The 12,467-nt window shown below is 35.6% G+C and overlaps 1 protein-coding gene across 4 annotated transcripts in view; it reads right to left on the bottom strand.

Annotated features, from left to right (window-relative positions):
• RAB3IP (RAB3A interacting protein) overlaps window positions 1–12,467 on the bottom strand; it is a 76,571-nt gene that overhangs the window by 10,373 nt on the left and 53,731 nt on the right. For all 4 annotated transcript variants that reach the window (XM_002752755.6, XM_078336853.1, XM_009004201.5 and 1 more), the window contains 2 exons: window positions 3,275–3,352; window positions 2,456–2,659 (listed from right to left, as the gene is read on the bottom strand). In XM_002752755.6, the coding sequence (XP_002752801.2) occupies window positions 2,456–2,659; window positions 3,275–3,352 (282 nt within the window). The remainder of the gene's footprint in view (window positions 1–2,455; window positions 2,660–3,274; window positions 3,353–12,467) is intronic.

Here is a 12,467-nt window from a genome sequence, read left to right as displayed (position 1 = left end):
AGGATTAAAAAAAAACACATAAAGCCTCCTAAACTGACTACCTTAAAATATAACATTTATTTAGATATTTTTGACATATTTTGGGCATCCAGCAACTACCATCTTAGGCATCAGTAATAATCCACTGCTGGCACCTGCCTTCCTATTTACTCTTCCAGCTGTCCCTCTCTTTCTCACCTCTGTAATAAATTTTCCCCAAGTATTCTTCCTTACAGATTCTCAGATTCCCTAAGTCCAGCTCAATACCATCTGCTGGAATACAAAGTTCCACTGACATCAGCCACCCAAACTAAAGCAGTCTCCTTCATCCTACAGCTCTAAGCCACTCTAGTCCAGAAGCACTGGACATACCATAAATGATGCACTCACTACAGCTATAGCCTGCCTTTAGTATAGCTTAATCAGATGTGCAAGTAGTCTACAAGAATGTAACCAAGAGCTGAGGGTAACCAAGCTTTCCTACAGACTTCCTTTTAGGGTGCATAAGGGCAATTTCCATAAGAATTTTTTTTTCAGCCCAATTAATAAATTCCTTGAATCAAAGCTAAAAGCAAAAAAATAAATAATATTAGCATACAAGCAATACTTACATTTTCAAATGCATTTTCTTTCTAAAGTTACTGAGAAAATGGACATAAACCCCAAAGCAGGTAAATGGTACTCTAAGGAAAGATTCTAGTTCAAAGGCAGTAATTTAAACCACTTTTTAAGAGCTGACTTGTGCCAGGAACTACTGTAAGCACTTTACAAACATTTAATCCTCACAACTGTGCAAGGCAGATATTATGATCCCTATTTGTAACTTGCCCAAGATTGCATAGCAAGAAAGCAGTAAAGTCCAAATTCAAATCTAAGTGGCTTAATCCCAAAGCCTCGCACTTGGCATCTATGTCTGCAAGCGTGCATGTATATTTTAAATGTTACAGAAGACAAACTGTTGCTTTTGTCTGACTGAGTACTCCACCATATTTTCTACAAAAACATAGACATGCATCATTTTCTTCCAGATTGTTACATATTTTTATAAGACTTACACAGGTCAAATTTATGTAATTCCTTTGTCTAGTAAGACTTTTTGACAAGCTTTTTATGAAACATCAGAATATAACTCATACCTGGAAAGCAAAGATTATTATTTTGAAGTTATATGCTGCCTACACACATTTTAAAAGATTTCAAAAAATTAAAAATGAATCTTTACAATTTTCCATGAGAAGACACTCAAATTTTTTTCGTGTAAATGGGGTGAAGTACATAATTACTTATACTTACTGAGTGAGAAACAGCAAAAATACAAGTTGGACCAGGCAATTAATAAGGCTATCTAAATTCCAAAGAATTTAAATTAAAGTCAGGACAAAAAAAGTTTCTTAAATATTTCACAGAAAACAATGTAAATTTTGGATTTGGTTACATTCAGATCTAACCAAGTACTGAACTTCTCTCTTATCAGCATCTTTTTTATTAAAAATTAGTCAAAATGCAATTCAATTAAAACAGGTTAACAACATTGGTTATTCCATTTAATAAACTCCTGGTTTCCATACAAAAATTTAACAAGCACACACATTTCTTCAAGATTAATGATGGACTTGAAACAACAATGTAAAAGATGGCTTCTAAGAAGAAATGGGAGAGCTTCATAAATTATTGATCAATCCTCTTAGAAATGCATTCTCATAGTATGCAATAATTTAAAAAAATTTTTACTCTAAAGAGCTCTAAATATTTATATTTCAGTTATCTTTATAACACATCTTTTAAAATAATAAGACTACCATTATTTCTTTTTAAAATTTTTAGTTACTATGGATATATAAGAACAGTAGCCTTACATAGTTGTAAGTGTCTGAATAACTGAGACTGGTTGAACTACGAAACCTAATTTGGGATCAGAAATAACACTAATGGTTCTACTCTAACTTGAAATTTCACTTAGCAAAATGTCCTCAGCATTACAGAGTTGTAAGGCTACCATTATTTCTATTTTTTGTTGCTTAATTATTTGAGTTAACTCTAGGACTCCCTTACTGATATAAAATTCCTTCTTCTCTCTAAATTTAAATAAAAATGCACTGATCTTTAAGAAAATCATCTTATTTTCACATATTTCTTATGTTCATATTTTGTAAGAGCACTCTAGCAATAAATTTTGACTAGTCAGATCACTAAAGCCACCCACTATCCTCTAGACAACATGTAACAGTTTCCTCCCTTAATGAAATATTGAGATTAAGAAACTTACCAAGTTTCCAGCAGGTACTCCAAGGTCAGTCAGGTAGAGAATGGAACTGAAGAATCCCTGAAAGCAGCCAGCTCTAGATAAAGCCTCCCCCATCTTAATACTGCATATTTTGTACTAAAAATTTTGCTGGCCAAAATGATAACTGACACCTCAGTGATGAGAATTAACAAGTATCAACAGAGTCAGAGGGGACAGTCCTTGACGAGTTACCTCTTTGCAGTCTTTTACAATTGGCTGTATCACACTGAGGTCCTGATGACTGCCACTCATAGCACTGCTTGTGCTTTTATTTCTTGTATGCCCCTTTTTAAAAGGTGTCTTTCCACCTGGCAGAGGCTCCTGCGTAGGTGAGGTTGGAGAACTGGACAATACAAGTGTCTTCAATGCAGCTACTTCAGCCTGAAGTACATCAATCTTGAAAAAAAATCAACATAGTCACATACACTAAATATGTTTTATAAAAGATGCAGCTAAATATTAGCAATCTGGTCAAAACACTTTCAGAGATGAAAAGTAATTTCTGTTTCCTGTGGAGTAATAAAGAGAAAGTAAAAACAAGTTTTTTTATGTTTCCATATGGCTTGGATTCATCTATTAATTCACGATGTCAAATGAATTTGTGAAACTCATCAAGATATCTAACATTTATGTGAATTTTCAAAAATTTTAAAATATAATAGCTTATGATTAGTTGTAGAAGTTCACTCCTAAAATAGTAAAATCGAGTAATATTTAGGTGGCTTTTCTCAGTGAATTTTAAAACTTAAGTATTAACTTTAAAATGTGATTCTATAATCCTTTGGATAATTCATGTGATTTACAAGGCTTTAAACATTTGGTTATCATATAAATGGACACCAAATGTTCACTATTAATTATATCTACATATCAGCTATTTTCTTCTATTATTCTGCAGTTTCCAAATTGAAAACAAGCACTACTTTACGATCAGAACAAAAGCCAACAGATGTTATCTTTAAAATAATTATCACTAATTATTTTATACTATTAAGAGCAGCAAAAACTTACTTTTCCTTGTGCTTCTTTCAGCTGTTTTTCTGCTGTTGCCTGCTTGATATTTGCTTCTCTCACCATTTTATGAGCTTCCTGAAAAAGTTAACATCTCAAATTTTGGAAACAAAGTAGCATTTGTTTTCAAAAATCTTTTGCCAAGTGTTTATGATTGAAGCAAGAATATACTACCAAAGGTTACCCTGAAAATAAGTACTCAATGTCAACTATGGAAGCAGCAGTTGAAAACAGAGAGACAAACTATGAGACATCAGGAATAGGTGCCTTTTTTTAGGACCTATTATCACTGAGGCAGCCAAGTTGAGATCAATCATCCTGATTAATGCTTGTGTAATGACTGTCAATGCGATGAAGGCAAACAATGACCAACATGTCAAAGCCAACTCCTTTGCAGTCACATTTTTATAATGTCATCACTATATATGTTCTTATTAGTCACAGCAAAGACATACAGGAGGGATAAGTAAAAACATTAACACACCAATAATGTTGCAGTTTACAGTGATGACAGGTAAGAAGCCTTAGGGGGCTTCCAATAAAAACATTCGCAAAATTATACTGACAATTTTGTGCAGAGCAACCTAAAAAGGCAAATCAGAGTTTACCCTTTAACAGAGTTTTATTCTTTTAGTTCCACAAGTATGAAACTCTAGTAATTTAATTCCCCTTTATTCATATAACGTTTATTCATGAAACATTTAATCATGTCACCTCCTTGTGAGGTACCGCTCCAGATATTGACTACATACTGGGAAAAAACAAAGTCCTTGCTCTTAAGGATTAATATATATTATATTCTGATTATATATATTAATCAAATAAAATATCAGGATAAGAATGACAAGTTTTATTCTAAATGCAATATGAAGACTTACAGTTTTTTTAAGGAAGGAAGAGAAATGATCTTTTTATTTTTAAAAGATTATACTCCTGTATAGAATAATCTCTATAAGGGATTATTAAGAATGACAGGGACTGGAAACCTACATAATGCCCACTTGAGCTAGTGCCCTGGGATTTAAGAACTTAGGTTTTAGAACTTCAGTTTCCAGTTTATGAGAGGAAAGAAGGAAATGAGCTTCAAAGATATTTAATGAATAGTTTGACAATGGCACCCTCATTAGGTCTGTCAAAATACACAGTTGTAGAATGGAAGGGTGGAAGTTCTTTACATCAGAGTTTGACTGTTTCCCATTTGTTCATTTGCTTTTACAGTACTGTAATGATTACAGTTTATGTGTGCCCATGAATGTGAATTTGCAGCTTAAATTAAAAAGGAGAATCTTTATTATCAATGATTTATAACAAAAGATATCAACCATGAAGATATTCCATGCAGTATTGTGGCTACCTTGGCAAAGTCCTTAAGAGCTGTCAAATTTAGAGTTAAATATTCTCCTTTTAAAAATAACAAATGTTTCAGATTTGCTGTATTTCTTCTGGCCTAAGCAGCTGTCAACAGAAAAGTATTTGGCGATATTTTAAAAATAAGAAACACAAGTAATCTGACTCTTCAAGATAAGCAATATTTTAGCTATAAATGCAAAAGTAATTCATATTATGGAGAGAATAGTTGATTAAGTTTTTTGAAATAGACCTTGTTTTCATTAATAGTGAATTATGCGATTTGGACCAAACCTCTAACGAAGAACAATTAGAAAAGCTAGATAAGTTTTTTGTTTGTTTTTAAAAAGTGCTTGAAGGTATTTGAGAACAAAATAGCGAAGTAAACTTAGAAGTGATGTGAAATTTTAGGTGACTTTTCCACTAGAGACTTAAGGATTACAGTGAAAAGGTATAACATACACATAATTGGAGCCCCAAAAGGAAAGATGAGCACTAGACTGGGACAGGATCGGCATCTAAAATGATAGCATGCAGAATTTTTACAGAATTTTTAAAAAATAGACAAAAAATCAAAAAGTAGATTCAAAACAAGTTTGAAACCTTTTCCATCACACTGTCCTCCCAAAGCTGAAAATGATATAAGTATCACCTATACCAGGAGTCAGCAACTTTTTCTGTAAAGAGCCAAACAGTATGTATACATATGCAGTCTGAGTTGCAACTCTTCAGCTCTGCTGTTGCAATGTGAAAGCAGCCATAGACAATACACAAATTAGTGTGGCTGTTTTAATAAATATTTATTAACACTGAAATATACATAACATTTTGTTTTTCTTTTAGCATATCCAGCACCTCTCAGTTACCTTTTTTTGGAGGAGTGGTGAGCACACAAGATCTACCTTTTTACCAAATTTGTAACATATAAAATAGTCATTATGCTGTACACTGGGTCTTCAAAATTTATCTATCCTGCATAACTGATACTTTGTACCACTCACCAAAATCTCCCATTTCACCCACTTCCCAACCCTGACAACCACCAATCTACTCTGTGCTTCTCTATAAGCTCGGCTATTTTAGATTTCACATATAAGTGAGATAATGCAGCATTTGTCTTTCTGTGTCTTGTTTATTCCAATTAGCAAAATGTCCTCCAGATTCACTCATGTTGTTGCAAAAGGCAGAATTTCCATTTTCTTTTAAGACTGAGTAGTATTCACACACACACACACACACACACACACACACTTCTGTTTTATCCATTCATCAATAAACATTTAAATTGTTTCCATAACTTTGCTACTATGAATAATGCTCCAATGAACATGGAAGAACATATAACTCATCAAGATAGCAATTTTCTTTTGAATATATACACTTGGAAGGGGAACTGCTGGATCATACAGTAGCTTTAATTTTTTGAGGAGAAACTTCAGTACTGTTTTCCATAATGGCTGTACCAATTTGCATCCCCACGAATAGTGCACAAGGGTTCCTTTTCTCCACAGACTTGCCAACATTTGCTATCTTTTGTCTTTTAATAACAGCTATTCTAACAAGTGCAAGGTGCTATCTCATTGGGGTATGACTGGCATTTACCTGATGATTAGTGATGTTGGGTACCTGATCATACACGGGTTGGCCATTTGTAGTCCTTCTTAGGAGAAATGTCTATTTAGGTCCCTAGCCCATCTTTTAATTGGGTTGTTTTTTTGCTACTGCATTCCTTATATATTTTGGATATTACCTACTTGTCAAATACACGGTTTGCAAATATGTTCTCCCATTTGGTATGTTGCTTTTTCATTTTGTTGACTGTTTTTTGCTGGGCAGATGCTTTTTAATTTGATGCACTCCCACTTATCCACTTTGCTTTGGTTGCCTGTGCTTTTGGTGTCACTTTCAAAAAATCACCGTCCAGACCAATGTCAAGAAGTTTTTCCACTGAGTTTTACAGTTTCAGGCCTTACATATTAAGTCTTTAATCCAATTCAAATTGATTTTTCTTTATGGTGTGAGATCAAGGTCTAATTTCATTCATTTGCATGTGGATATCCAATTTTCTCAGCAGCATTTATTGAAAACACTATCTACACCCCGCTGTGTCTCTTTGGCATCTTTGTTGAGGATCAGCTAACCATAAATGTGTTATTTCTGGGCTCTCTATTCTCTTCTATTGGTCCACATGTCTGTTTTTGTATCATTGTCATAGTGTTTTGATTTCTGTAACTTTGTCATGTATTTTGAAATTGGGATGTGTGATGCATCCAGCTTTATTTTTCTTGCTCAAGATTATTCTGGGCATGGTGGTTCACACCTGTTACACCAGCACTTTGGTAGGCTGAGGCAGGTGGATCACTCTGGCCTCCTGGCCAACATGGTGAAACCTGTTTGTACTAAACATACAAAAATTAGCTTGGTGTGGTGGTGTGCACCTGTAATCCCAGCTACTCAGAAGGCTGTGGCAGAAGAATCACTAGAACCTGGGAGATGGATGTTGCAGTGAGCTGAGATCATGCCATTGCACTCCAGCCTAGGCAACAGAGCAAGACTCCATCTCAGAAGAAAAAAAAAGATTACTTTGGCTATTAACATTTTTTGTAGTTCCATATGAATAACTACTTCACTAAAAAAATGCCATTGGATTTTGATAGGAATTGCACTATATTTGTACATCACTTGGGTAGAACAGACATTTTAACAGTATTAATTCTTCCAACCAAAGAACACAAAGCTCTTTCCACCTGTGTCTTAATTCCCTTCATTAACTATATTATGATTTTCATTATATAAATATTTTTGCCTCTTTGGTTAAGTTTATTCTTGAGTATTTTATTCTTTTTGACACTGAAATCATGAGATTGTTTTCTAAAATTCCTTTTTAGATAACTGGTTGCCTGTGCAAAGAAACACCATTAATTTTCATATCCTGCAACCCTACCAAACTCATTTATTAGTTCTAACTTTTTTTGTTGTCGAATTTTGTCTTTGGAATTTTCTACATTTGTAATCATGCAATATGCACACAGATACTGTTTTATTTCTTCCTTTCCAATTTGGTTGCCTTTTTTGTGTGTGTCTGATTGTGATAACATTCCAATACCATGCTATATGGAAATGGTAAAGAGTGGGCATTCTTGTCTTATACCAGATCTTAGAGGAAAAGCTTTCAATTTCCCCCATTGATTATGATGTTGGCTATGGACTTTTCAGATATGGCCTTCATTGTCTTTAAGTTCCTACATCTATTTTCTTGACAGTTGTTACCATAAATAAATGCGGAATTTTGTCAAATCCTTTTTCTGCTTCTATAAAGATGATAAATGTATATTATCATCATTCAATTTATGTATATCATTTGATATATATACTGTTGTATATTATATCATCGATTGCTGTGGTTTATCACATTGATTTACTTTTCTATGTTGATGCATCCTGCATCCCAGGGACAAATATCATTTGGTCACAATGTATAACCCTTTTAATATGTTATTGAATTTGACTTTCTAATATTTTATTGAGGGATTCTACACCTATGTTCATTGGGAACATTGGCCTATAGATATTTCCTTGTGGTACATTTACTGGCTTTGGTATCAGAGTGATATTGGCCTCATAAAATGAGTTTCAAAGTCTTTCCTCTTCAAATTTTTTTTTATTGCATTTTAGGTTTTGGGGTACATATGAAGAACATGCAAGACTGTTGCATAGGTAGACACATGGCAGTGTGATTTGCTGCCTTCCTCCCCTTCACTCATATCTGGCATTTCTCCCCACGGTATCTCTCCCAACCCCTCCCCTCTGCTGTCCCTCCCCTATTCCCCCAAATAGACCCCAGTGTGTAGTGCTTCCCTCCCTTTGTCCATGTGTTCTCACTGTTCAACACCCACCTATGAGTGAGAACATGCGGTATTTCATTTTCTGTTCTTGTGTCAGTTTGCTGAGAATAATGTTCTCCAGATTCATCCATGTCCCTACAAAGGACACAAACTCATCGTTTCTGACTGCTGCATAATATTCCATGGTGTATATGTGCCACATTTTCCCAGTCCAGTCTATCATCGATGGGCATTTGGGTTGGTTCCAGGTCTTTGCTATTGTAAACAGTGCTGCAATGAACATTCGTGTGCATGTGTCCTTATAATAGAATGATTTATAGTCCTTTGGATAAATACCCAGTAATAGGATTGCTGGGTCAAATGGAATTTCTATTTCTAGGTCCTTGAGGAATCGCCACACTGTCTTCCACAACGGTTGAACTAATTTACACTCCCACCAGCAGTGTAAGACTGTTCCTATTTCTCCACATCCTCTCCAGCATCTGCTGGCTCCAGATTTTTTAATGATTGCCATTCTAACTGGCATGAGATGGTATCTCAATATACTTTTGATTTGCATTTCTCTAATGACCAGTGATGATGAGCATTTTTTCATGTTTGTTGGCCTCGTGTATGTCTTCTTTTGTAGTGTCTGTTCATATCCTTTGCCCATTTTTGAACAAGCTTGTTTTTTTCTTGTAAATCTGTTTTAGTTCTTTGTAAATTCTGGATATCAGTCCTTTGTCAGATGGGTAAACTGCAAAGATTTTTTCCCATTCTGTTGGTTGCCGATTCACTCTAACGACTGTTTCTTTTGCCGTGCAGAAGCTGTGGAGTTTGATTAGGTCCCATTTATCTATTTTGGCTTTTGTTGCCAATGCTTTTGGTGTTTCAGTCATGAGGCCCTTGCCTACTCCTATATCCTGAATGGTTTTGCCTAGATTTTCTTCTAGGGTTTTTATGGTGTTAGGTCTTATGTTTAAGTCTTTAATCCATCTGGAGTTAATTTTAGTGTAAAGTGTCAGGAAGGGGTCCAGTTTCTGCTTTCTGCACATGGCTAGCCAGTTTCCCAACACCATTTATTAAACAGGGAATCCTTTCCCCATTGCTTGTTTTTGTCAGGTTTATCCAAGATTGTATGGTTGTAGACGTGTTGTGTTGCCTCCAATGCCTCTGTTCTGTTCCATTGGTCTATATCTTTGTTTTGGTACCAGTACCATGCTGTTTTGATTACTGTAGCCTTGTAGTATAGTTTGAAGTCCAGTAGTTTGAACACAGCCTCCCACTGTGTTCTTTTTGCTTAGAATTGACTTGGCTATGCGGGCTCTCTTTTGGTTCCATATGAAGTTTAAGGTGGTTTTTTCCAGGTCCGTGAAGAAGGTCATTGGTGGCTTGATGGGGATAGCGTTGAATCTGTAAATTACTTTGGGCAGTATGGCCATTTTCACGATATTGATTCTTCCTAACCATGACCATGGAATGTTTCTCCATCTGTTTGTGTCCGCTCTTATTTCGCTGAGCAGTGGTTTGTAGTTCTCCTTGAAGAGGTCCTTTACATTCTTTGTTAGTTGTATTCCTAGGTATTTTATTCTCTTTGTAGCAATTGTGAATGGCAGTTCATTCTTGATTTGGCTCTCTTTAAGTCTGTTATTGGTGTATAGGAATGCTTGTGATTTTTGCACATTGATTTTGTATCCTGAGACTTTGCTGAAGTTGCTTATTAGTTTCAGGATATTTTGGGCTGAGACGATGGGGGTCTTCCAGATATACTATCATGTTGTCTGCAAATAGAGACAATTGGCTTCCTCCTTTCCTATTTGAATACCCTTTATTTCTTTTTCTTGCCTCAGTGCTCTGGCTAGAACTTCCAGTACTATATTGAATAGGAGTGGTGAGAGAGGGCATCCTTGTCTAGTGCCGGATTTCAAAGGGAATGCTTCCAGTTTTTGCCCATTCAGTATGATATTAGCTGTTGGTTTGTCGTAAATAGCTTTTATTATTTTGAGATATAGTCCATCAATACCAAGTTTATTGATGGTTTTTAGCATAAAGGGCAGCTGAATTTTGTCAAAGGCCTTCTCTGCGTCAATTGAGACAATCATGTGGTTTTTGTTTTTGGTTCTGTTTATGTGGTGAATTATGTTAATAGACTTGCGTATGTTGAACCAGCCTTGCATCCCCGGATGAATCCTACTTGATCATGGTGGATAAGCTTTTTGATGTGCTATTGCATTCGGCTTGCCAGTATTTTATTGAAGATTTTTGCATCTTAAGTTCATCATGGATATTGGCCTGAAGTTTTCTTTTCTTGTTGAGTCTCTGCTAGGTTTTGGTATCAGGATGATGTTGATCTCATAAAATAATTTGGGAAGGATTCCCTTTTTGGATTATTTGGAATACTTTCAGAAGGAAAGGTGACAGTTCCTCTTTGTGTGTCTGGTAGAATTCGGCTGTGAACCCATCTGGACCTGGGCTTTCTTTTGTGTGGTAGGCTCTTAATTGCTGCCTCAACTTCAGATCTTGTTATTGGTCTATTCATAGTTTCAACTTCTTCTTGGTTTAGGCTTGGGAGGACACAAGTGTCCAGGAATTTATCCATTTCTTCCAGGTTTACTAGTTTATGTGCATAGAGTTGTTTGTAATATTCTCTGATGATGGTTTGAATTTCTGTGGAATCTGTGGTGATTTCCCCTTTATCGTTTTTTATTGCATCTGTTTGGTTATTCTCTCTTTTCTTTTTTATTAATCTGGCTAGTGGTCTGTCTATTTTGTTCATCTTTTCAGAAAACCAGCTCTTGGATTTATTGATTTTTTGAAGGGGTTTTCATGTCTCTATCTCCTTCAGTTCTGCTCTGATCTTAGTTATTTCTTGTCTTCTGCTAGGTTTTGAGTTTTTTTTGATCTTGCTCCTCTAGCTCTTTCAATTTTGATGATAGGGTGTCAATTTTGGATCTCTCCACTCTTCTCATGTGGGCACTTATTGCTATATATTTTCCTTTAGAGACTGCTTTAAATGTGTCCCAGAGATTCTGGTATGTTTTGTCTTTGTTCTCATTGGTTTCAAAGAACTTCTTTATTTCTGCCTTCATTTCATTGTTTATCCGGTCAACATTCAAGAGCCAGTTGTTCAGTTTCCATGAAGCTGTGCGGTTCTGAGTTAGTTTCTGAATTCTGAGTTCTAGCTTCATTGCACTGTGGCCTGAGAGACTGTTTTCCGTTGTTTTGCATTTGCTGAGGAGTGGTTTACTTCCGATTATGTGGTCAATTTTAGAGTAGGTATGATATGGTGCTGAGAAGAATGTTATTCTGTGGATTTGGGAAGAGTTCTGTAAATGTCTATCAGGTTTGCTTGTTCCAGGTCTGAGTTCAAGCCCTGGATATCCTTGTTAATTTTCTATCTGGTTGATCTGTCTAATATTGACAGTGGAGTGTTAAAGTCTCCCACTATTATTGTGTGGGAGTCTAAGTCTCTTGTAAGTCATTAAGAACTTGCCTTATATATCTGGGCGCTCCTGTATTGGGTCCATATATATTTAGGATCGTTAGCTCTTCTTGTTGTATCAATCCTTTCACCATTATGTAATGTCCTTCTTTGTCTCTTTTGATCTTTGTTGCTTTAAAGTCTATTTTATCAGGGACGAGAACTGCAACTCCTGCTTTTTTTTGCTCTCCATTTGCTTGGTAAATCTTCCTCCATCCCTTTATTTTTAGCCTTTTTGTATCCTTACATGTGAGATGGCTTTCCTGGATACAGCACACCAATGGGTTTTGGCTTTTTATCCAATTTGCCAGTCTGTGTCTTTTGATTGGTGCATTTAGCCCATTTACCTTTAGGGTTAATATTGTTTTATGTGAATTTGATACTGCCATTTTGATGCTAGCTGACTGTTTTGCCCATTAGCTGATGCAGATTCTTCATTTTGTTAATGCTCTTTAGCATTTGGTATGTTTTTGAAGTGGGTGGTACTGCTTGTTCCTTTTTATGTGTAGTGCCTCTTTTAAGAGCTCTTGTAAAGCAGGCC

This window comes from Callithrix jacchus, chromosome 9 (assembly GCF_049354715.1).
Source record: "Callithrix jacchus isolate 240 chromosome 9, calJac240_pri, whole genome shotgun sequence".
Taxonomy (NCBI): domain Eukaryota; kingdom Metazoa; phylum Chordata; class Mammalia; order Primates; family Cebidae; genus Callithrix; species Callithrix jacchus.
Note: the sequence above shows the minus strand (reverse complement) of the source record. Positions and strands in the feature narration are given on the sequence as shown.